Genomic DNA, 26862 nt, shown 5'->3' on the forward strand with positions numbered 1-26862 from the left:
CGGCCGGGCCCCCGCCCCTGGAGACCAGCCCCCTCCCCCTGGCCGGCCGCAGAGCGCGGCGAGCTGAGGCGCCTGCTCAGAGCGCACGCGGTGCGGGCGGGGGGAGGGGGGGGTCACGGCCGCGCGCTCGAGTATGGCGGCGGCGGCGCTGGGCAGTTCCTGTGGGTCAGCGTCCCCGGCGGTGGCCGAGCTCTGTCAGAACACCCCGGAGACCTTCCTGGAGGCCTCCAAGCTGCTGCTCACCTACGCGGACAACATCCTCAGGTGCGGGGCCGCGGGAGGGACGCGTGCCAGCGGGCGGGGCGCGGCGCACGCGCGGCCGGGTTTGGGGGCGCCCGGCCGGCCCCGGGGGCGCGGAGGCCGGGAGGGCCCCGGGCCTGGCTCCCGCTCAGGGGGGCGGCGGGGGGGGAGCTGGGGCCGCCCGCCAGGGGCCTGGAGACCCGCCCGGCCCAGCCCCGCCGGAGCGGAGGGAGTCTCTGCACCTGTGACCGGACACCTGCTGTCGCGGAGCCCAGGGCGAGCCGGGTCCCGGGACGCGCGGGGCGGAGGAGGGGAAGGCGCGCCCCGGGCTCTGGCCTCGGTCTGGCGCTTGAACAGTCTTACGTGTCAGGACAGGAGCGGCGACAGCGTTTCATCCCCACTGCGTGCGTTTTACCCACCAGCAGCCTTCAGTTGCCATTGGGCTTCTCAGAAGTTTGCCACGGACAAGATGTTTTCTTCCCAGCGTTTTGTGAATATCCTAATACTAGAGCCTAACACTACCGTGGTGTTTGTGAGGATAACCTTGGCTAAGAGTAGTTTGTTTCCTTTTACTCTGAGCACACTTCTAGACCTCTAAGGAACCTTACAGATTTGGGGAATTGGGAAGTAAGTTTTATTAGTCATTTTGAAGCATTACGTCCCTCCACTCTTAGATCAAATGATGTGGTGTCCTGAGGGACGGGATGTGTGGGGGAGGGAAAAGGAGCCCCACGTGCCTCCGCCTTAGTGCTGTTAGCTCGTTTATCAGGGCGCCGTGATCATATAGGCTCTGCCCCCCGCCCCCCAGCCCCTGGTGCGCTTGCTTTTCTAAGGGGTGGATGTATTGGCCTGAAGTCTAAAAGGAGATCCTTCGCAGTGTCAAGGTTATAGATTTCACGTGACCCAGTTTTGGAGACCTTAGTTACAAGTGCAGTGTCTTAACCCATGGCAGTTTTAATATGGCTCATATAGGCAACATTAATGATTTAAAAAGTGAATTGAAAGAAGAACATATTGAGCCCTTGTTGTGTGACAGATGCAGAGAGGGATGCAGCATGTGCACTGTGCACAGCTGCACAGTTAAGACCTATATGGGGGCCGCCTGCCTCCTCTGTGACACCCTCTCAGCTCACCTTCTCAGCCCTGGGAGATCTGACAGCTCTTCAGAGCGCAAGGATGCCAGAGGATTCTGCACAGTGAACTCCGAGGCAGAGTTCTCCAGAGGCCGTCAGCTAGCACCTCCCATCTGGAAAGCCACCAAACTATTTAAACCCCATTCTTCAGAAAAGGGAGTTGCCCTTGTAATGAGGATTCACTTCTGCTTTCAATCCAGGGAAACCACAAATGCTGAGATCAAGGTGTTTTGAGGAAGGAAGTCTTTTCCATCATTATCGTCATTATGAGTGTTTACCAAACTCATAGAAGAAACGTGGCATGCTGTCAGTGTATGTTATAGTCTCTACGATGGCTTATGTTTCTTACCTTAAAAAGGTTTTTTATCCAGAAAGGGAATTAGGAGTCTGGAACTCATATAAGTGGAGATGGTATGAAAAACTACCCTTTTTAGTTTGTCTTAAGTAATAGTATTAGTTCCTGCCCTCATTCTTTTTTTTTTTTTTTTTTTTTTGCGGTACGCGGGCCTCTGACTGTTGTGACCTCTCCCGCTGCGAAGCACAGGCTCCGGACGCGCAGGCTCAGCGGCCATGGCTCACGGGCCCAGCCGCTCTGCGGCATGTGGGATCCTCCCGGGGCACGAACCCGTGTCCCCTGCATCAGCAGGCAGACTCTCAACCACTGCGCCACCAGGGAAGCCCCCTGCCCTCATTCTTACAGTTCAAACTCGTTTGGTCTTCAGAGGGGGGGAAAAAACCTCACCTTTTCTTCTGCTTCCAAGTCCAGTGATTTGCTTGCCTCTTAACAGAAAAGCCCCAGGCCTCTTCTTGATCCCTTAGCTACACTGCATTACAGACAGGCTAATCTAACTTATTTGAGAATAGAGGAAACCATCGTTTCTTTTGCTGTTTTAGGAACACCTTTAGCATGAGCGATAAGGGGTGTTGTCTTGATATCCTTTGCTCCTAACTCAGGATCTGACATAGTATTTTATAGGGTGAGTGCTGAACTGAGAATTTCATTTGCAGTTTTTTAATTGTTGGTGTTAACAGTGATATTTGTCACTATACACTGGTGAAAATAATACTCTGGGTTAAGTTTGAAATTTCTGCTTCAGATGATGTTTATCCTATTCCCCAACTAAGGCTCGTAAAGCTAATGAAATTATACAATGAAGTATATACTAATTTGCATGCACAGTGTACCATGGGTTTGAACCGTTTTTTCAGTTCACTGACTTATAGATAAAAATTAGCTTTCCTCAGTATCTGCCTTTCAAAAATCTGCAGTAGTTTTACTGGCATTCCATGTGGGTTCCCTAGGAAACTTGCTTCATTCATTCTTTAAAAAACAATATTTGACTAAATTTGGGGGGACGAGGGGAAGATGGCGGAAGAGTAAGAGGCGGAGATCACCTTCCTCCCCACAGATACACCAGAAATACATATACACGTGGAACAACACCTACAGAACACCTACTGAACGCTGGCAGAAGACCTCAGACCTCCCAAAAGGCAAGAAAGTCCCCACGAACTTGGGTAGGGCAAAAGAAAAAACAGAGACAAAAGAATAGGGACGGGACCTGCACCAGTGGGAGGGAGCTGTGAAGGAGGAAAGGTTTCCACACACTAGGAAGCCCCTTCGCGGGTGGAGACTGCGGGTGGCGGAGGGGGAATGCTTCGGAGCCGCGGAGGAGAGCACAGCAACAGGGGTGCGGAGGACGAAGCGGAGAGATTCCCGCACAGAGGATTGGTGCCGACCAGCACTCACCAGCCCGAGAGGCTTGTCTGCTCACCCACCGGGGCAGGCAGGGCTGGGAGCCAAGGCTCAGTCTTCGGTCGGAGCGCCGGGAGAGGACTCGGGATGGCGGCGTGAACACAGCCTGCAGGGGGCTAGTGCGCCACAGCTAGCCGGGAAGGAGTCTGGGGAAAAGTCTGGACCTGCCGAAGAGGCAAGAGATTTTTTTTTCCCTCTTTGTTTCCTGGTGCGCGAGGAGAGGGGATTAAGAGCGCCGCTTAAAGGAGCTCCAGAGACGGGCGCGAGCCGTGGCTAAAACCGCGGACCCCAGAGACGGGCATGAGAGGGTAAGGCTGCTGCTGCGGCCACCAAGAAGCCTGTGTGCAAGCACAGGTCACTATCCACACCCCCTTCCGGGGAGCCTGTGCAGCCCGCCACTGCCAGGGTCCCGGGATCCAGGGACAACTTCCTCAGGAGAACGCACGGCGCGCCTCAGGCTGGTGCAACGTCACGCTGGCCTCTGCCGCCGCAGGCCCGCCCCTCACGCCATGCCCCTCCCCCCGCCTCTGGCCTGAGTGAGCCAGAGACCCCGAATCAGCGGCTCCTTTAACCCCGTCCTGTCTGCTGAGCGAAGAACTGACGCCCTCAGGCGACCTACATGCAGAGGCGGGTCCAAATCCAAAGCTGAACCCCGGGAGCTGTGCGAACAAAGAAGAGAAAGGGAAATTCCTCCCAGCAGTCTCAGAAGCAGCGGATTAAAGCTCCACAATCAACTTGATGTACCCTGCATCTGTGGAATACATGTATACACAACGAATCATCCCAAATTAAGGAGGTGGACTTTAAGAGCAAGATTTATGATTTTTCCCCTTTTTCCTCTTTTTGTGAGTGTGTATGTGTATGCTTCTGTGCGAGATTTTGTCTGTATAGCTTTGCTTCCACCATTTGTCCTAGGGTTCTATCTGTCTGGTTTTGTTTTTCTTAAAAAAATTTTTTTTTCTTAATAATTACTTTTTATTTTATTAACTTCATTTTATTTTATCTTTTATTTTATTTTATCTTCTTTCTTTCTTTCTTTCCTTCCTTCCTGCCCTCCTTCCTTCCTTCCTTCCTCCTCCCTCCCTTCCTTCCTTCCTCTCTCCCTCCCTCCCCCTTCCTCCCTCTCCCCCTCCCTCCCTTCTCTCTTCCTTCCTTCCTTCCCTCCTTCCTTTCTTTCTTTCTTTCTTTCATCTTCCTTCCTTCCTTCCTTCCTTCCGTCCTTCCTTCCCTCCCTCCCTCCCTCCCTCCTTTCTTTCATCTTCCTTCCTTCCGACCTTCCTTCCTTTCTTTCTTTCTTTTCTTCTTTCTTTCTTTCTAATTTTTTCCCTTTTGTTCTGAGCCGTGTGGATGAAAGGCTCTTGGTGCTGCAGCCAGGAGTCAGTGCTGTGCCTCTGAGGTAGGAGAGCCAACTTTAGGACACTGGTCCACAAGAGACCTCCCAACTCCACATAATATCAAACGGCGAAAATCTCCCAGAGATCTCCATCTCAACACCAGCACCCAGCTTCACTCAACGACCAGCAAGCTACAGTGCTGGACACCCTATGCCAAACAACTAGCAAGACAGGAACACAACCCCACCCATTAGCAGAGAGGCTGCCCAAAATCATAATAAGTCTACAGACATCCCAAAACACACCACCAGACGTGGACCTGCCCACCGGAAAGACAAGATCCAGCCTCATCCACCAGAACACAGGCACTAGTGCCCTCCACCAGGAAGCCTACACAACCCACTGAACCAACCTTAGCCTCTGGGGACAGACACCAAAAACAACAGAAACTACGAACCTGCAGCCTGCAAAAAGGAGACCCCAAACACAGTAAGATAAGCAAAATGAGAAGACAGAAAAACACACAGCAGATGAAGGAGCAAGATAAAAACCCACCAGACCTAACAAATGAAGAGGAAATAGGCAGTCTACCTGAAAAAGAATTCAGAATAATGAGAGTAAAGATGATCCAAAATCTTGGAGATAGAATAGACAAAATGCAAGAAACATTTAACAAGGACCTAGAAGAACTAAAGATGAAACAAGCAATGATGAACAACAAAATAAATGAAATGAAAAATACTCTAGATGGGATCAATAGCAGAATAACTGAGGCAAAAGAATGGATAAGTGACCTGGAAGATAAAATAGTGGAAATAACTACTGCAGAGCAGAATGAAGAAAAAAGAATGAAAAGAACTGAGGACAGTCTCAGAGACCTCTGGGACAACATTAAATGCACCAACATTCGAATTATAGGGGTCCCAGAAGAAGAAGAGAAAAAGAAAGGGACTGAGAAAATATTTGAAGCGATTATAGTTGAAAACTTCCCTAATATGGGAAAGGAAATAGTTAATCAAGTCCAGGAAGCACAGAGAGTCCCATACAGGATAAATCCAAGGAGAAATACGCCAAGACACATATTAATCAAACTGTCAAAAATTAAATACAAAGAAAACATATTAAAAGCAGCAAGGGAAAAACAACAAATAACACACAAGGGAATCCCCATAAGGTTAATAGCTGATCTTTCAGCAGAAACTCTGCAAGCCAGAAGGGACTGGCAGGACATATTTAAAGTGATGAAGGAGAAAAACCTGCAACCAAGATTACTCTACCCAGCAAGGATCTCATTCAGATTTGATGGAGAAATTAAAACCTTTACAGACAAGCAAAAGCTGAGAGAGTTCAGCACCACCAAACCAGCTTTACAACAAATGCTAAAGGAACTTCTCTAGGCAAGAAACACAAGAGAAGGAAAAGACCTACAATAACGAACCCAAAACAATTAAAATGGGAATAGGAACATACATATTGATAATTACGTTAAATGTAAACGGACTAAATGCTCCCACCAAAAGACACAGATTGGCTGAATGGATACAAAAACAAGACCCATATATTTGCTGTCTACAAGAGACCCACTTCAGATCTAGAGACACATACAGACTGAAAGTGAGGGGATGGAAAAAGATATTCCATGCAAATGGAAACCAAAAGAAAGCTGGAGTAGCAATTCTCGTATCAGACAAAATAGACTTTAAAATAAAGACTATTAGAAGAGACAAAGAAGGACACTACATAATCATCAAGGGATCGATCCAAGAAGAAGATATAACAATTGTAAATATTTGTGCACCCAACATAGGAGCACCTCAATACATAAGGCAAATACTAACAGCCATAAAAGGGGAAATCGATAGTAACACATTCATAGTAGGGGACTTTAACACCCCACTTTCACTAATGGACAGATCATCCAAAATGAAAATAAATAAGGAAACACAAGCTTTAAATGATACATTAAACAAGATTTACTTAATTGATATTTATAGGACATTCCATCCAAAAACAACAGAATACACATTTTTCTCAAGTGCTCATGGAACATTCTCCAGGATAGATCATATCTTGGGTCACAAATCAAGCCTTGGTAAATTTAAGAAAATTGAAATTGTATCAAGTATGTGTTCTGACCACAATGCTATGAGACTAGATATCAATTACAGGAAAAGGTCTGTAAAAAATACAAACACATGGAGGCTAAACAATACACTACTTAATAACGAAGTGATCACTGAAGAAATCAAAGAGGAAATAAAAAAATACCTAGAAACAAATGACAATGGAGACACGACGACCCAAAACCTATGGGATGCAGCAAAAGCAGTTCTAAGAGGGAAGTTTATAGCAATACAAGCCTACCTCAAGAAACAGGAAACATCTCGAATAAACAACCTAACCTTGCACCTAAAGCAATTAGAGAAAGAAGAACCAAAAAAACCCCAAAGTTAGCAGACGGAAAGAAATCATAAAAATCAGATCAGAAATAATAGAAAAAGAAATGAAGGAAACGATAGCAAAGATCAGTAAAACTAAAAGCTGGTTCTTTGAGAAGATAAACAAAATTGATAAACCATTAGCCAGACTCATCAAGAAAAAAAGGGAGAAGACTCAAATCAATAGAATTAGAAATGAAAAAGGAAAAGTAACAACTGACACTGCAGAAATGCAAAAGATCATGAGAGATTACTACAAGCAACTTTATGCCAATAAAATGGACAACCTGGAAGAAATGGACAAATTCTTAGAAAGGCACAACCTGCCAAGACTGAATCAGGAAGAAATAGAAAATATGAACAGACCAGTCAGAAGCACTGAAATTGAAACTGTGATTAAAAATCTTCCAACAAACAAAAGCCCAAGACCAGATGGCTTCACAGGCAAATTCTATCAAACATTTAGAGAAGAGCTGACACCTATCCTTCTCAAACTCTTCCAAAATATAGCAGAGGGAGGAACACTCCCAAACTCATTCTATGAGGCCACCATCACCCTGATACCAAAACCAGACAAGGATGTCACAAAGAAAGAAAGCTACAGGCTAATATCAATGATGAACATAGATGCAAAAATCCTCAACAAAATACTAGCAAACAGAATCCAACAGCACATTAAAAGGATCATACACCATGATCAAGTGGGGTTTATTCCAGGAATTCAAGGATTCTTCAATATACGCAAATCAATCAACGTGATTCACCATATTAACAAATTGAAGGAGAAAACCACATGATCATCTCAATAGATGCAGAGAAAGGTTTCCACAAAATTCAACACCCATTTATGATAAAAACCCTGCAGAAAGTAGGTATAGAGGGAACTTTCCTCAACATAATAAAGGCCATATATGACAAACCCACAGCCAACATCGTCCTCAATGGTACAAAACTGAAAGCATTTCCACTAAGATCAGGAAGAAGACAAGGTTGCCCACCCTCACCACTCTTATTCAAAATAGTTTTGGAAGTTTTTGCCACAGCAATCAGAGAAGAAAAGGAATCCAAATCGGAAAAGAAGAAGTAAAGCTGTCACTGTTTGCAGATGACATGATACTATACATAGAGAATCCTAAAGATGCTACCAGAAAACTACTAGAGCTAATCAATGAATTTGGTAAAGTAGCAGGATACAAAATTAATGCACAGAAATCTCTGACATTCCTATACGCTAATGATGAAAAATCTGAAAGTGAAATCAAGAAAACACTCCCATTTACCATTGCAACAAAAAGAATAAAATATCTAGGAATAAACCTGCTTAAGGAGACAAAAGACCTGTATGCAGAAAATTATAAGACCCTGATGAAAGAAATGAAAGATGATACAAATAGATGGAGAGATATGCCATGTTCTTGGATTGAAAGAATCAACATTGTCAAAATGACTCTACTACCCAAAGCAATCTACAGATTCAATGCAATCCCTATCAGACTACCACTGGCATTTTTCACAGAGCTAGGACAAAAAATTTCACCATCTGTATGGAAACACAAAAGACCCCGAATAGCCAAAGCAATCTTGAGAACGAAAAATGGAGCTGGAGGAATCAGGCTCCCTGACTTCAGACTATACTACAAAGCTACAGTAATCAAGACAGTATGGTACTGGCACAAAAACAGAAAGATTGATCAATGGAAAAGGATACAAAGCCCAGAGATAAACCCAGGCACGTATGGTCAGCTTATCTTTGATAAAGGAGGCAGGAATGTACAGTGGAGAAAGGACAGTCTCTTCAATAAGTGGTGCTGGGAAAACTGGACAGGTATGAGATTAGATCACTCCCTAACACCAGACACAAAAATAAGCTCAAAATGGATTAAAGACCTAAATGTAAGGCCAGAAACTATCAAACTCTTAGAGGAAAACATAGGTAGAACACTCTGACATAAATCACAGCAAGATCTTTTTTGACTCACCTCCTAGAGAAATGGAAATAAAAACAAAAATAAATGGGACCTAATGAAACGTCAAAGCTTTGCACAGCAAAGGAAACCATAAACAAGACCAAAAGACAACCCTCAGAATGGGAGAAAATATTTGCAAATGAAGCAACTGACAAAGAATTAATCTCCAAAATTTATAAGTAGCTCATATAGCTCAATAACAAAAAAACAAACAACCCAATCCAGAAATGGGCAGAAGACCTAAACAGACATTTCTCCAAAGAAGATATACAGACTGCCAACAAACACATGAAAGAATGCTTAACATCACTAATCATTAGAGAAATGCAAATCAAAACTACAATGAGATATCATCTGACACCAGTCACAGTGGCCATCATCAAAAAATCTAGAAACAATAAATGCTGGAGAGGGTGTGGAGAAAAGGGAACCCTCTTAGACTGCTGGTGGGAATGTGAATTGGTACAGCCACTATGGAGAACAGTATGGAGGTTCCTTAAAAAACTACAAATAGAACTACCATATGACCCAGCAATCCCACTACTGGGAATATACCCTGAGAAAACCATAATTCAAAAAGAGTCACGTACCAAAATGTTCATTGCAGCTCTATTTACAATAGCCCGGAGATGGAAACAACCTAAGTGTCCATCATCGGATGAATGGATAAAGAAGATGTGGCACATATATACAATGGAATATTACTCAGTCATAAAAGGAAACAAAATTGAGCTATTTGTAATGAGGTGGATGGACCTAGAGTCTGTCATACAGAGTGAAGTAAGTCAGAATGAGAAAGACAAATACCATATGCTAACACATATATATGGAATTTAAGGGGAAAAAAATGTCATGAAGAACCTAGGGGTAAGACAGGAATAAAGACAAAGACCTCCTAGAGAATGGACTTGAGGATATGGGGAGGGGGAAGGGTAAGCTGTGAGAAAGCGAGAGAGTGGCATGGACATATGTACAGTACCAAACGTAAGGTAGATAGCTAGTGGGAAGCAGCTACATAGCACAGGGAGATCAGCTTGGTGCTTTGTGACCACCTAGAGGGGTGGGATAGGGAGGGTGGGAGGGAGACGCAAGAGGGAAGAGATATGGGAACATATATATATGTATAACTGATTCACTTTGTCATAAAGCAGAAACTGTCACACCATTGTAAAGCAATTATACTCCAATAAAGATGTAAGAAAAAACAATATTTGATTTCCCACTAGTTTCCTTTGCAAACTGCACACAGTTACTGGTTATGAACTGTATTGGGTGTGATTGGGAAGGGCCAAGAATGGAAAGTGGTTTCTTCCTTCAAAGAAAATAAATACGTCTGGGAGAAAGACACAGGTGTGGAAAATAGCCACAGCATAAAATCTAGAGAACAATTAATTCCAAGACAATGTTTAAGCACTTACGTGTTTATGTGAGGAGATAGCTGGATGACCTAGTGTGGAACAGTTCTGAGAACAAAGGTTTGGTAAGAGAACATGTATTTGACATGATAGGCAACAGAAAGTAATTGTAGTTTCTAGACTGAAAAAAGAAGCATAACGAGAAATTCACGTGGAATAATGATGTGAGAAGACACAAGGCATGGATTTCACTTCTGAAGCTACTGCAGAGCATAAGCATAACTGTGGATGTAACAGAAGAATTGTAGTCAGGGACTGGCAGTCCTTGATGAGTGAGTGCCAGGGGTAGAGCTGGTAACGGGAGGAGACAAAATACTGTACCTGAAATAACTTGAGATTTCTCATCTGGGTTATTACTGACACCTGGAGAAACTGAGCGAGGATGGCTGAGTTTGTTGGCAGCTTGTATGGTGGAGAGTGTTTGTAATCGAACCAGTGGGTTTAAGTCCCAGTCAACCATTTCCTAAGAATGTATGTAAACTGGGCTTCAGTTTGCTCATTTTTAAAAGGAACAAACAATACCTACATTATAAGATTGTTGCAAAAGATAGAAAGAAATAGAGAATATGGCACATGTGTTGTTTGTTAGTCTCATTCAGTTTTTCATGTTAAGCTAGTTTACGTGCATGTTTCCCTTGTTGTCAGCTGCAGAGAATGGTGGAGTTAGAGCCAGGGATGCTTCCCAGATGTTCTAAAGGCAGAGAGATGTTTCTGAAAATTTTACATGTAAGTCGCACTAGCAGATTTTCAGAAGGACTAGAAATAGTTTTTCAGATGGCCTACAAACCAACTTTTGTCATCAGTAATAAAAATGCAAGATTATAGGATGCACTCACGTACTAAATTTCCATTTGTGAGAACTCTTCCTGGGATTATGCGTTCTAAAGAGGAAGAGAGCTAGAGAATGCTCAGATATATTTAATTCCTAGCATTTCTGAAAGAGAAACATTTAAGCTTTCCTTTTCTGAGAAAAGGAATGCTGTGACTCAGTGGGAGGCTTATTATTAACATGTTGTAAAATCTTAGAAATATGGTAGATTATGACTTTCGAGGTGCAAAGCGGGTGTTTTTCCTACTATTCAGTTGTAAATACACAGGCGAATTTTCTGTAAATGAAACAGTTTGTCTGTCTGTGGGTAAGACAGCTAGGAAGGCACCAAAGTGTGTTCAAAGTGATGGTTGCGTGAGGTTTAGGAAGTTTTGCTGCCCTTTCAAACCTCATTCATTCAACATCATCATCCAACAACCAGAAAAAGAAATCTCAAGCTAAGGTGCAAGATAATTGCTAACAAGCAAGATAAATAATAAAGTCGTAGAAATAGTTAATTGTCACCAGAGATAGGGAAAAAAAATCGAAGAGTTATAGCAAAAAATATTGAGAAAAGTCTGCACAGAAAATTAAATTAGTGGAAGAAGAAGATCAAAACTAAAGGTCCGTAGGGGTACTTCAGATGCCGCAGGATACTGAGCGTAGTAATGGGCTCGAGGAGAGTGGCCACTCCAGGCTGATGCTGTGAAGCGAGAGGTTCAGGAATGTTTGTATGGCACTTCTCCAAGGGCAGGAAATGGGAGCTGATGGATCCGAGGTCTGATGGCCCTGGGGCCAACTTCTGTAAGCCTTTGAGGGCTTCAGGGGCTGACTTTCACATCAGTCTGTGCTCAAGACTATAGTTGGTCTGCTCAACACATTCATTCATTCATTCATTCATTCATTCATTCATTTATGGCTACGTTGGGTCTTTGTTGCTGCGCGCGGGCTTGCTCAAAGCTGCGGCGGGCGGGGGCTACTCTTCATTGTGGTGTGCGGGCTTCTCATTGCAGTGGCTTCTCTTGTTGCGGAGCACAGGCTCTAGGCACGCGGGCTTCAGTAGTTGTGGCACATGGACTCAGTAGTTGTGGCTCGTGGGCTCTGGAGCGCAGGCTCAGTAGTTGTGGCACACGGGCTTAGTTGCTCCGCGGCGTGTGGGATCTTCCCGGACCAGGGCTCGAACCCGTGTCCCCTGCATTGGCAGGGGGATTCTTAACCACTGCGCCCCCAGGGAAGTCCTGCTCAGCACATTTAAAAAGAGGAAGCTAGGATTTGGGTACCTGGATGTTATTGCCATTTTTCAAAAAATTTTTTTAATAAATTTATTTATTTTTGTCTGTGTTGGGTCTTCGTTTCTGTGCGAGGGCTTTCTCTAGTTGTGGTAAGCGGGGGCCACTCTTCATCGCGGTGCGCAGGCCTCTCACTGTCGCGGCCTCTTGTTGCGGAGCACAGGCTCCAGACGTGCAGGCTTAGTAGTTGTGGCTCACGGGCCCAGTTGCTCCGCGGCATGTGGGATCCTCCCGGACCAGGACTCGAACCCATGTCCCCTGCTTTGGCAGGTGGATTCTTAACCACTGCGCCACCAGGGAAGTTTTGCTCAGCACCTTTAAAAAGAGGAAGCTGGGATTTGGGTACCTGGATGTTATTGCCATTTTTCAAATTTTTATTTGCAATATACGTTGAGTGAGAAAAACACATAAATGATATGTGAGGTCCACAGATGTTGTACAAAGATAGAACATTGTTCGTTAGAAACTAGAGAGGAAAATCTAAGCTATACAAAGCCTGTAGCAGAGAAGCTGCTTCGACCCTTTGAAACATGTCTCAAAATAATAAGCTATATCAGAACAGCTCATGTAAGTTTTATAAGAATTTTTTAGTGTGAAAAAGGGAAGAAAAATTAGAAAATTAAGCCCAGTGAAAGATTTTGATTATGTAGAAATCTGGAAACTCTTGGGAAAAAATAGACTAAGATAGCTCAAGCAGTTCTGCACCAGTGGGATATACCATCCTGGTGGTACTGATTGTTTATCACCCTGTGGAATGTGTTGAGTGTCGTGAAAAGATGCCTCATTTACCTGTAACTAGCTTTGGTAAAGGTAGGATTGTTCACTGTTTAATGTTTAAGTGGTAAGAAAGAGCGGCATGCTTATGATGTAGTGTGGTATAGAAGCCAGGGATGTAAACATTTTACTGTGCCCAGGGCAGCCCTCACAGCAAAGGCCAAAGGTCAGTATTGCCAAGGTTTAGAAACCCTGATCTGATACACAGAATAAAAGAGTAAGGCATCTGTATCTCTTTGTGTTTCTCAGTTATCTGTGATTTTCAAATGACCTGCAGTAAAGAACAGTATTTTTAATTTCCAATCCTTTGTGGACCTATAACTTTTGTAAAATGCAATGAAAATTTCATGGCAGTGTCAAATTGCTGTAATAATTACTGAATACTTTCATTTCTGTACTCCTCATGGATGAAAAGCAAAGTGTTTACAGATCAGCACCAATCTGGACATTTTAAGTAACACTACTTTGGAGCTTTTGTCTCTGAATATTCTGTAATAAACTGGTGTAATTTTTGAAATTAAAAGAGGTTTAAAAAAGTTTTGTGTAGTATTTATGACAGTTTGGCAACAGGAACTGCTTGATGGAAAACAAATGTGAAATTTGTTGAAACTTCTACAGTTAACAATCTCTGTTTTGGTTTTTATATCACCATATCTAGAGAACATGTGTAAGTTTAGGGCAAGGGTGTTTGGTCATTTGCCAGCACTTGGCCACCCCATCATCCCAGACCCCAGGCTGATAGCCTCAGCACTGCTTCTGTGGACCCCTGAGACAGCCTCAGTCTTTCTTAATGCCGTACTGATGGAAGCCACTACCATTTTAAGGGCGTCAGTATCAGATATGAAACCTACTTATCATCCTGAATTAAGTTCAGAAGGCCTTTTGAGTATAATACCTTGATTGTCTTTAACCTTTTATTTTCTTTCTGATTTTTTTTTACAGCCTTTCTGATTTATCAACGTTATTACAAATCTCAAATCAAAGATTTTTCATGTGCTGGTCTCATCTCATGTGTACTATTCAAAATCTTAATCATGGTAAAAGAAATTCATATGTTCACTGTATTTTATTACCATAGTTGCTGTGACAAAAATATATCTTTAGCTGAAACAGAAATTATAGTAAAAACAACCATTGGTCTAGGGAAGACAGAAAAATCAAGCGACCGTAAAGGTATACCTAGGTTCATGTTTGTCAGAAGTAAAGTCTTTGAGGAGCTGTGATTCATTTGTCTATAGCTTCTTAGTTTCTTTTATTCATTCGTTTCACAAATATTTATTAACCACCATCTACATGTCCATCAGGCGCTATTCTCGATGACTGAGATCCATCAGAAGAAAACAGGCAAAACTTTCTGCCCCTGTCTGGAACTTGCATGGAATTTTTTCTTAGCAACTTAAACACTCATAAAGGTCTCTAGTTTTAACAGCACAGAAATAGAATGTCGCATGGGTTTCCCTTACGTCAGCATTGATATTATCAGCTGTGAAGTTAAACAGTAATGTTGCAGTAAGTGTGTACAAGGTAAGAATCACAAAATCAGTCTGTCTTTCTAGACTGTGCATCCTCTTTCTTTAAAGCTGGGATCTCTACTACCTCGTAGGCGTATAGCCAGTATAAAATGTGAAAAAGAATGCAAAAACATGGTGAAAAATGTAAATTGTTATATATAATCAGACTTTTTTTTTTTTAATCAGAAACCCTAATGATGAAAAATATAGATCTATCCGGATTGGAAACACAACTTTTTCTACTAGACTCTTGCCTGTCAGAGGAGCTGTTGAATGTTTATTTGAAATGGGCTTTGAAGAGGTAAGTATGTTCACGGTTTCTTCTCCACAGTTCATGTACAGAGCATTCATTATAATGTTGACAGATAATTTCTAATAAGAATATTTTTATTGATTGATTCATTTTGGAAAACTGTGGAACTAGTCATTTCTTCACTTACTCTACATTGAAAAGTCACAGTCCATATGCTTTAAATTCACAGTAAAATATAACAACTCTCCCACAGGGAGAATTCTTAAAATCTCAGTCCTTTAGAATAGGGAGGTCAGGCATGCAACCCAAGGACTAAATTGTGGTTCTCTTTAGACTTTTAGCAAAAACCTGCTATGTGAGCAAACATGAATTGCTGATGGGGGTCCAACCACCTGTCTCCAGTAAGAAATGAGAAGAGTAAAAACAGAAAAGTTGAGTTTAGTTGCCACGCATAAGGGTTCCCTTCTGTGACAGGAGAAAAGAATCTCAGTGGGGTTTTTCTGTTTTTAGGTCAAAAGAAAAGCTTGGTGTTTCCATGTTGTGGAATCTTGTGGCATAGTTTAATTTTATGACACAATGAAAGTAGCTTTCAAGATGATAAGTTTTCTTTATGCATATATGCTTAACCATTTCTAGTTTATGGAATACTGAGAGAAGTCCAGCCAGGTTCTAGAGGCCAAGCAGTCAGTAGCAGTCAACTGGCAAGACCGTAGCAGCTGTTAAGGAGATACGCTGAGTTGCTCTGGGATGTACTTTCCTCCCCGCCTCTCTGCTTCCCTCCCCGATTCTGTTTCAGGCCTTGGGAATATAGTGGTGAACTAGTTAGATAAGAGCTCCCATCTCACATGGGGCTTGCATTCCTGTAGGTTAGACAGACAGTAGGTGTGAAAGCAAAGATGAGCACAAAGAAGAAAATAAGGCATGGAAAGAACATCATAAGCAACTGTAGTGATGGGCAGCTGTGTAAGGACGAGCGCTCAGGGGAGGCCCCTGAGGAGATCATGTTTGAGCTGGGACCTGAGTGATGAGAAGCAATTCAAATACCTGACGCCCTCAGGTGAGCGTTTTTCAGGCACAAAGAGCCACACGTGTGGAGGATCTCTAGCAGGAGTAGCCTTGGCACAGAAAGTGGCCACAGAGGCAGGCCTGGGGTTTGGGGAACTGCGGTAAAGATTGGACTTCATGACCAGTGGGATGGGAAGCCATTGAAAGGTTTTAAGCAGGGAAGAGTATTTTTGAAGATTGCTCTGGCTGTTGGAAAGAGAATATCCTGGATGTTCTGGATGGGGGCAAGGGGTAAAGCAGGGAGGCCGGTTGTAAAGCTTGTCACGTTAGTCTCAATGAGAAATGGTAGTGGTTTGTCTAGATTCCATGAGGGCAGGCTTTGTGTCTGTGTTGCTCCCCGTGTGCTGGCTGCTGGGAAAGGAGCAGAGCAGGTGGGCACCCAGTAAATATTTGTGGAAGTAAAGACCGACGGCAGTGGAGATGGGGGAGTAGTGGGATCCAGGATTTCTTTTTGAAGCAGTCTGTGGGACTTGCTGATGAACTAGATGTGGAATGTAAGGGAAAGGAAGGAATCAGGGTGACGTCTGGGTTTTGGTTTGAGCAACTGAGTGGATGGGAGTACTATTCATCGAGGTTGAAAAATCTTGGAGAGTAGCAGGTATCAGGGGAGAAAAAACGACCCGTCTTTTGGATAATTATAACTGATATACTGTTAAATATTCAAGTAGAGGTGTCAAGGAGAGAGTTGGATATATGAGTCTTTGATGATTCAAAAGGAGAGGCCAGGGTGGAGGTATAAATTATGGTGTCATCTGCTTGTAGTTGCGCACAGACATCTGAACCTAAAGAATTTAAAACTATAGATGGGGAAAGTTGAGAACATTGATGAATTTGTTCAAGGAAATGCAGATTTTTGAGAGTCAAATGACAGGAAAATTAAGTAAATGACAACTGGAGACTGTTGAAGTGTTTCAGTTTCTCATTGTTTCTCATTGTTGAAGTGTCACAGATTCGGTGGAATCATATTTATCTTTCATTCAGCAAATACTTGAGTGCCAGGAGGGATGACCAACCGCTCTAGTTTGCCAGGGACTGTCCTGATTTTAGCAGTGAAAGTCCAGCCCCGCAGAAAACCCCTCAGTCCCAGGCAAACTTGTAAGTTGGTCACGCCAGTGCCAGGTAACAAGCCAGATTGAGACTTGCAGTAGTATTTGATGCAAGTAGAGTCACAATTTCAGAAACGATGATCATGCTTTAAGACTAATTTATACTTAGAGTTTCTGGCTGGCTTTGGACTTAACACGGTAGGAAGTAAATGTTTTATCAGTGTTAGCCAACGGAGTTGAGACTGAACTCTACCACCAGAAAGAAACTTGGTGGGCTTTGAGATGAAGTAGGAATCCAAGACCTATCCTGAAATTTTCAGTTACACATTAAAATCCTGGACACCTTTGTGCCCACTTGTCCCTGAGGCTGCATTCTTGTTTATGAAAATTCTGAGGAGGAGGTTGAGAAAGATTGGGATTCAAATGGTCGTGTGACCCGTCAGGCTGGCTTAGTGGAGTAGTTCTTGCTGGGAGCTGCCCCCACCCTCGGGGAGGATGGGGCATCGAGGACCATAGTTTTGGTTGTCTTGGTGACTGGAAGATGTCACCAGCATTTAGCGAGCAGGGACGGGGTTGACTCACATCTGGCAGTGAGAACTGTCTCACCAAGAATGCGTTGAGAAACATAGATTTTGTTAAATACTAGAATCCTCGTTGGTTTCTTAAAGTGTTATTGGGTCTAGTGCATTAAGCCTGTAGTTTTGTCCTTTTATGAAAATACAGTGCTGTCGATTAAACTTTTTCGTACAGACACTTCAGTCATAATCATACATTCTTTTAGGACTGGTCCTGAAAAGATGGAAGGGAAGGGAGCAGCCTCTGTCTCACCGGGGCCCTCTCTGGGGTGTGGACCAGACAGACCCACGTGGCTGTCAGGCTCTCCTGCCTCCGGCCACGGTGTCGTGTACCTTCCTCAGTGCCACTCCATTCAGAGTGTGAGATCAGAGGCCTCCATGCTTGGTTTTAACCCAGGAGTCTGGTTTCTCTTCCCAGAGCTCATCGTAGATAGGAAGTGGTTCCTTTCTCCTGTTGGAAAATTCACTGCGTTCCAATTTGTGCCAATCATCGTGTATGTAATCATCACAACTGTAGAAATGCTTTTTGCTCAACCCTTCAAGCTATTTGTACAGGCTTGTGGGTTTTGATCTCTGTTCAGTCTCAGGTGGAATCAGTTATAGCATAGCGATTAAGATCATGCAGTTTGAATCCTTGCTCTGACGGTTGGTAGCGTCAGGCAGGTAGGTTATTTAACTTCTCTGAGCCTTCATATTTCCATATGAAAAGCGGGGATAAACCCAATACCTACCTTTCAAGGTGGTTGTTAAGAATTCTTCAGATAATGTGGGTAAAGTGCTTTTTAGCACAGTACCTAGAAACACATAAATGCAGTAAATGGTAGTAGTCTTTTTTACAGCTGTTTTGGGTAATACATGGAGATTGCTGGCCTCTTCCAGCTTTTTCAAAAGGATTCACGTGGAATTGATTTTCATGTCGTGATGGAGTAATGTCTTGGTCCGTTGATTCCTGTAGATCTGCCATCACCAGGGAAATAAGGTCATTCTCACTTGTGGAGTTGAATTTAAATGCTCACAATCTACAGGTTGGCCCACTGCATATTGTAACAACTGTGTTATCTCATTTGCAGTTGGTGGAATTACTGTTTTAGCATTGTTGCTTCTCAACCCTTAAACCTTGATGGAATATATTTTCATTTCACTTTTTTGTTTTGTAATTTACTATTTTACATTGTGAGCTTTGTTGTAATGTTTACTGTACCTCAGAGCGCTCTGATTATATTATGTGGATTCATTAAATGAATCACTTCTTAAAGAATCAGATTTTTATTGTTTGATGGTCTGTTTTTGTTTGGACCACCTTTGTATTACTAAATAGCAATAGTTTTTCCATAGTTTTGAATTGACCCTCAGGATGTAATTTTTGTTATCTTGGAAGAATTAGTGAACTCCATACACAGACTTCTAGTCATGTAGCTATTCTTAAAGACTTGAGTTTAGAAGATTCAAAGGTTGTTATTATAACTTCTTACTGGTTTTATGTGACCAGTGATCATTTTGAATGGCTGTATCTATAGTATCATTATTTCATAGGGAATTTCATGGAGAATAGTTGTATCATATACTATTGCAGAGGAGATAGGAATGTTCATTTTTGCATCTCTTAGGAGGCTTTCTGACTCATTACAGTGTTTCTAAAAGGTAAAGTATTTTTCTGAAGGTCTTTTGAACGAATAAAACAGGCTAAACATTTTATGCTAACAAGGAGACATATTTTCTTAATTTTCTAGTATACCTTTGCCTGTATTTTTTTAAAAAGTGCCAAAATGGTAAGAAAAGAGAAAGATTGTTAAAATATGATGTGTTCTGTAGTATTGGCTCCATTTTATATATACTGTGTACGAATGACTGTCAGTATAAAGCAAAGGTTCAAATTTTCCCTAATTTTGTAAATTCCAGGGAGAAACCCATCTTATCTTTCCTAAAAAAGCTTCAGTGGAGCAGCTGCAAAAAATTCGTGACCTGATTGCCATAGAGAGAAGTAGCAGATTGGATGGATCAGATAAGAGCCACAAAGCAGAATTATCTCAGCAACTTGCAGCCAGCACCCAGCTTCCTACAGCACAGCCTTCCAGTCCTAATGGGTTAACCCAGCATCCAGGGAACAGTGAAGGGCAGTCATCAAATCCACCGTCCGCTCCAATGGTAATGTTAGAATTAAACCTTCCTTGACTGCTCCTTTCAAAGTGTTGATATAGCAAAAGCTTTAAAATAGGACTTATTCCAGAATTTATGTCTCAGTCATTCTTGGTTCTTATAGTTCTAATACATTCAGATTTCCTGAGCTCTTTTAAACAATTGTCAGATCTGTAACAAAAGTGGGGAAATGGCTGTCTTTTATTTGGACTTTTAAATGTTAACTTGTGACTTACTGTTTCTGAGGCAGCCAGGGTTTTATTTAATTTATCGTTTGTAAATGTACCTGTTGCCGTGGCACTTAAACCAGTTGCACAGATTAGCGTATGTCTTTAACCTAGAAAAAGTAAAGGACTTGCTAGACAGATGTGTGGCCATCAAGTTAGATTTCCTCTATTGCTTTGACACTTCTGATGTAATACCTGCTGCTGTCTACCATGGAATTATTCATTCCAACAACGTACCATTATCAGCACCTCAATTCCATAAAAAATGGGCTTCTTTAGGCTTAAGGTAAATAATCATTAATTTACTGATAGTGGTGCTAGCATATACATATATACTTCTGAAGAACTGAAGTCAAATTACTGATGTCTAACAGGCATTCTCGGTATACTTAAATGACCTTATTTAATAGGAAATTATCCTGTTTACAAAAAAATCCCTTTTAATAAAGGTCCTTAAGCATTTTACTTCTAAATTTTCACTGTCAGAAAAATTTTCATGGCTTTTCTATAGTAATTTTATCAGTAGGCAGCTTAAACTCATGTCCTCTTTTAATTTTGGTGAAACACCTGGTTGCTCTCCTCCATACACTGGAACTCTACATCTAGAGTCAGTTGTTAAATCTACCCTTAATTTTCTCCAGCTGAATAATTGGAGAGCCTTTAACCTAACCTCCCTGGTAGTCAGATGATGGGCAGTCATTCCTTAGTGTAGGCTGGGAATACCCTAAGCTTGTCTTTAAAAAATAAAGAATTGAAGGTGCTAGGGGCTGGCAGGGGAAGAGAGAGTGTCTGTCCTTTTGAATAATAATTCTTATTTATTTATTTATTTATTTATTCATTCATTTATTTATTGGCTGCGTTGGGTCTTCATTGCTGCATGTGGGCTTTCTCTAGTTGTGGAGAACGGGGGCTACCCTTCCTTGCAATGCAGAGGCTTCTCGTTGTGGAGCACGGGCTGTAGGTGCACGGGCTTCAGTAGTTGTGGCACGTGGGCTTAAGTAGTTGTGGCACGTGGGCTTCAGTAGTTGTGGCTCACGGGCTCTAGAGCGCAGGCTCAGTAGTTGTGGCGCACGGGCTTAGTTGCTCTGCGGCATGTGGGATCTTCCCAGACCAGGGCTCGAACCCGTGTCCCCTGCATTGGCAGGCGGATTCTTAACCACTGTGCTACCAGGGAAGCCCCTGAATAATAATTCCTGATGAGTGGTTTCCCAGATTTTTGTGGAGGGTTAACTCTTCTAAAACATATTCTTTTGTGCCTCAGTTGACTTAGGTTAATATTTAAGTCTTTAAAATATTTCTCCTCTCATTAGCTTCAGAGCTAATGTTTGTTTATACTAATAAACACAGCTATTATTTATGAATGCTTCCAAGAAACCGTTACTGGATACTATTGGATCAACTAGTAATGATATTAAGTGGCCGTGGGCATCAGATAAGAGCATATGTGAAAGCTTAATAAACTGTAAAGGACTTAAAGGTTTGCTCTTGGTAACAGTAATTCTTTCTGTAAAGTATCTCAGCTGCTTCATTCAGAACAAAGTTACCACAGAGTAACAGAAAAGTGGGACTACTTAACTCTATTGGGACAGAATAGTAACCCTAGCCAGTCCAGTCCTTAGGACACTGGTTTCCACTCTTTTTTGATTGTACATCTTACCAGTGATAAAATGTTGAATGCATAACCCAATAAGTGTCTATTTACTTATGAGTTACATACTTCTATGGGTATGTGTTAACGTACCTTATACAGGACTCATGTACAGGATTAAAGCATGTCATTACACCTCTGGGTAACAGGTCTTCATCAGTTTTGCAGTTAAGGCTGGTACAGGGGCTTCCCTGGTGGCGCAGTGGTTAAGAATCGCCTGCCAATGCAGGGGACACGGATTCGAGCCCTGGTCCGGGAAGATCCCACATGCCATGGAGCACCTAAGCCCGCGCGCCACAACTACTGAGCCTGCGCTCTGGAGCCCACGAGCCACAACTACTGAGCCTGCGATCCACAACTACAGAAGCCCGCATGTCACAGCTACTGAAGCCCATGCGCCTAGAGCCCGTGCTCCGCAACAAGAGAAGCCACCACAATGAACCCGTGTCCCCTGCATTGGCAGGCGGATTCTTAACCACTACACCACCAGGGAAGCCCCTCGGTTATAGTTTGAGGTCTTTAATCACTTACCAGAAAGGGCCTGGATACTACACTAAAAACAAATTGTCATCCTATTGTCAAAACGAATTTAGAGTTTAGAAGAAAACAAACTTTTGCAAACACTATGCTCTTAGAAGCCTACTGTATATTAACTCTTAACTTCTTGAGTCCCTGGGACAAAGTATCTTTTTCTTAAGGGAGTTGGGAGAAATTAGAATGAATCTTGTTTTTTATAGCCAACTCCTGGTTCCATGGATCACTGAAGTACACATTTTTAAAAAGTATTTTGTTATTTAAGCTTTTATCACCATTAATTGCTGTATTACAGAGTTTGACAATTATGTTCTCCTCCCTTTCTCATTTTGAATGGGGATATTGAGAATTAAAATGGACCAAGTAAAGCAGCAGGAGAGAGATTAACAATGCATGTAACTGCATATAAACTAGACAAATCCTGAGCACTGTTGAGTGTCACACCTAATATATTTCTTTGGTTGAAACTGTATCAAGTAAAATTTGGGAATATAAGACAAGGTGATAGTCATTGATGTTGAAGTTGCCAGTAAGTTTTTCCCTTAAGATATAAAGTACTGGAATATACCCGTGCTCAATAAACGGTGATGTAGTTAGAAATTTATTTTGCTGCTTTTTCTGGATATTTTATGTAAATGAATGATACACTACATAGTCTTTTGCTTCTGGCTTCTTTTACTTTGTATGTTTTTGAGGTTTATCCATATTGCAGGATGTATTAGTATTTTTTTCCTTTTTATTGCTGAATAGCATTACATGGCGGACATTTGGGTTTGCCATGTTTGCTTGTTATGGACAATGCTGCTATGAATGTCCACGTACCAGGCTTTGTGTGGGCAGATGTTTTCATTTCTCTTGGGTAGATTCCTAGAAGTGGAACCACTGGGTTGTATGACAAGTTTATGTTTATTGCTTTAAGAAATTGCAAGCTGTTTTCCAGAGCTGTTGCACCTTTTTACATTCTAACCAGCAGAGTGTGAAGGTTCCGATTTCTCAGTATTCTCATTGATAATTGTTAATGTCTTTTTTATTATAGCCATTTTAGTCGATGTTAAGTAGTATCTCATTGTGGCTTTAATTTGTATTTTCCTAATGACCAAACTGATTTCTTAAATTTGCTGGTTATACATGCTGAGCATTTAGTGTTCTTATATGAAATAACTTCCTGATAACCCTTTATATATTTTTATGCCCTTTGCCTTCCAAAAGCAGGTTCAAAACAGCAAAGACAGTTTTTCAGAGACTGAGCCTCAGAGTGTTAGAAGCATTGTTTCCAATTTTGCAACTTTTTCTAGGTTGAAAGCATGTGACTCTTGAAGTATGATTTGCTTAAAATAAGTCGTTGGCAGTTATTGCACAGTCTAACGTATGCTTTTATTTGATATGTGACTGCTTTTAGAATGTGTATGAAGTTGTTGAGGACTTTGCATCAACACTTTGATGACTCTAGAAATTATTGCCCATTGTGTATATGACTATATATGTATCTGTTTAAAAGAATTATCATTTGAGATTATATTAGTGAAATTATAAAAATAATATTAGATAATGATAAATAACAAAATTAGTTGATTTTTTTAAATGAAGATTTTTTTTTATTGTTTTAAATTTAACTTTTATTTTATATTGGAGTATAGTTGATTTACAGTGTTGTGTTAGCTTCGGGTGTGTAGTGAAGTGGTTCGGTTATACGTATACATGTATCAATTCTTTTTTAGGTTCTTTTCCCATATAGGTTATTATAGAACATTGAGTAGAGTTCCCTGTACTATATAGTAGGTCCTTGTTGATTACCTGTTTTATATATAGTAGTGTGCATATGTTAATCCCAAACTCCTAATTTATCCCTCTCCTAGACCTTTCCCCTTTGGTAACCATGTTTGTTTTTGAAGTCTGTGAGTCTGTTTCTGTTTTGTAAATAAGTTCATTTGTATCATCTTTTTAGATTCCACATAGAAGTGATATCATATGATATTTGTCTTTCTCTGTCTGACTTACTTGATCCTCTCTAGGTCCATCCATGTTGCTGCAAATGGCATTATTTCATTCTTTATTGTGTCTGAGTGGTATTCCAGTGTGTGTGTGTGTGTGTGTGTGTGTGTGTGTATACACATCACATCTTTATTCATTCATCTGTTGATAGATATATTGGTTGTTTCCATGTCCTGGGAATTGTAAACAGTGCTGCAATGAACATTGGGGTGCATGTATCTTTTCGAGTTATGGTTCTCTCTGGATATATGCCTAGGATGTGGGATTGCTGGGTCATATGTTAGTTCTATTTTTAGTTTTTTAAGGAACACTCCATACTGTTCTCCATAGTAACTGTACCAATTTACATTCCCACCAACAGTGTAGGAGGGTTATCTTTTCTCCACACCCTCTCCAGCATTTATTGTTTGTAGACTTTTTGATGATGGCCATTCTGACCGGTGTGAGATGATACGTCGTTGTAGTTTTGATTTGCATTCCTCTAATAATTAGTGATGTTGAGGATCTTTCCATGTGCTTTTTGGCCATCTGTATGTCTTCTTTAGAGAACTGTCTATTTAGGGCTTCTGCACATTTTTTGATTGTGGTGGGTTTTTTCTTTTTGACATTGAGCTGCATGGGCTATTTGTGTATTGTGGAGACTAATCCTTTGTCAGCTGCTTCATTTGCAAATATTTTCTCCCATTCTGTGGGTTGTCTTTTAATTTTGTTTATGGTTTCCTTTGCTGTGCAAAAGCTTTTAAGTTTAATTAGGTCCCATTTGTTTATTTTCTTTTTATTTTCGTTACTCTAGGAGACAGATCCAAAAAGATATTTCTGCAATTTATATCAGACAACGTTCTGCCTATGTTTTCCTCACGAGTTTTATAGTATCCGGTCTTACATTTAGGCCTTCAATCCATTTTAACATTACTTTTGTGTATGATGTTAAAGAATGTTGTAATTTCATTCTTTTACATGTAGCTGTCCAGTTTTCCCAGCACAGCTTGTTGAAGAGGCTGTCTTTTCTCCATTGTATATTCTTGCTTCCATTGTCATAGATTAATTGACCATAGTTGCATGGGTTTATTTCTGGGCTTTCTATCCTGTTCCGTTGATCTATATTTCTGTTTTTGTGCCTGTACTATACTGTTTTGATGACTGGAGCTTTGTAGTATAGTCTGAAGTTAGGGAGCCTGATTCCTCCAGCTCTGTTTTTCTTTCTCAGGATTGTTTTGGCTATTCGGGGTCTTTGTGTCTCCATACAAATTTTCAGATTTTTTTTGTTCTAGTTCTATGAAAAATGCCATTGATAGTATGATAGGGATTACATTGAATCTATAGATTGCCTTGGTTAGTATAGTCACTTTGACAATATTGACTTTTCCAATCCAAGAACATAGTATATCTTTCCATCTGTTTGTGTCATCTTCAACTTCTTTCATCAGTATCTTATAGTTTTCTGAGTACAGGTCTTTTGCCTCCTTAGGTAAGTTTATTCCTAGGTTATTTTTTTTTTTTTTTGATGTGATGGTATATGGGATTGTTTGTTTAATTGCTCTTTCTGATCTTTCACTGTTAGTGTATAGAAACAACAGATTTCTGTGTATTAACTTTGTATCGTGCAACTTTACTGAATTAATTGATGAGCTCTAGTAGTTTTCTGGTGGCATCTTTAGGATTTTCTATGTATACAATCTTGTCATCTTCAAACAGTGACAGTTTTACTTCTTCTTTTCCAATTTGGATTCCTTTTATTTCTTTTTTTTCTCTGATTGCTGTGGCTAGGACTTCCAAAACTATGTTAAATAACAGTGGCAAGAGTGGACATCCTTGTCTCGTTCCTGATCTTAGAGTAAATGCTTTCAGCCTTTCACCGTTGAGTATGATGTTAGCTGTAGGTTTGTCATATATGGCCTTTATTATGTTGAGGTAGTTTCCCTCTGTGCCCACTTCGTGGAGAGTTTTTATCATAAATAGGTGTTGAATTTTGTCAAAGCTTTTTCTGCATCTATTGAGATGATCATATGGATTTTATTCTTCAATTTGTTGATATGGTGTATCACACTGATTGGTTTGCAGATATTGAAGAATCCTTGCACTCCTGGGATAAATCACACTTGATCATGGTGTATGCTTCTTTTAATGTGTTGTTGGATTTGGTTTGCTAGCATTTTGTTAAGAATTTTTGCACCTATGTTCATTAAAGATGCTGGCCTGTAATTTAATTTTTCTGGTGGTGTCTTTGTCTGGTTTGGGTATCAGGGTGATGGTGGCCTCATAGAATGAGTTTGGGAGTGTTCCTTCCTCTGCAATGTTTTGGAATAGTTTCAGAAGGACAGGTGTTAACTCTTCTCTAAATGTTTGATAGAGTTTGCCTGTGAAGCCGTCTGGTACTGGACTTTTGTTTGTTGGAAGATTTTTAATCACAGTTTCAATTTCAGTGCTTGTGACTGGTCTGTTCATATTTTCTATTTCTTCCTGGTTCACTCTTGGAAGATTGTTCCTGTCTAAGAATTTGTCCATTTCTTCTAGGTTGTTCATTTTATTGGCATAGAGTTGCTTGTAGTAGTCTCTTATGATCCTTTGTATTTCTGTGGTGTCAGTTGTAACTTCTTTTTCATTTCTAATTTTGTTGATTGAGCCCTTTCCCTTTTTTTCTTTCATGAGTCTGGCTAAAGGTTTATCGATTCTGTTTATCTTTTCAAAGAACCAGCTGTTACTTTCATTGACATTTTATGT

The 26862-nt window shown here is 41.3% G+C and overlaps 1 protein-coding gene across 3 annotated transcripts in view; it reads left to right on the forward strand.

Annotated features, from left to right (window-relative positions):
- Positions 1 to 40: 40 nt before the first annotated feature.
- NGLY1 (N-glycanase 1) overlaps positions 41 to 26862 on the forward strand; it is a 63110-nt gene continuing 36288 nt past the window's right edge. Inside the window, exons 1-3 of one of the 3 annotated variants that reach the window (XM_067737337.1) lie at positions 41 to 264; positions 14852 to 14966; positions 19504 to 19749. In XM_067737337.1, coding sequence (XP_067593438.1) covers positions 134 to 264; positions 14852 to 14966; positions 19504 to 19749 — 492 coding nt within the window. In that variant the 5' untranslated portion in view covers positions 41 to 133. The remainder of the gene's footprint in view (positions 265 to 14851; positions 14967 to 19503; positions 19750 to 26862) is intronic. The other 2 variants (XM_067737336.1, XM_067737334.1) reach the window with 2 other exon arrangements.

Source organism: Pseudorca crassidens, chromosome 5 (assembly GCF_039906515.1).
Source record: "Pseudorca crassidens isolate mPseCra1 chromosome 5, mPseCra1.hap1, whole genome shotgun sequence".
Classification (NCBI taxonomy): Eukaryota; Metazoa; Chordata; class Mammalia; order Artiodactyla; family Delphinidae; genus Pseudorca; species Pseudorca crassidens.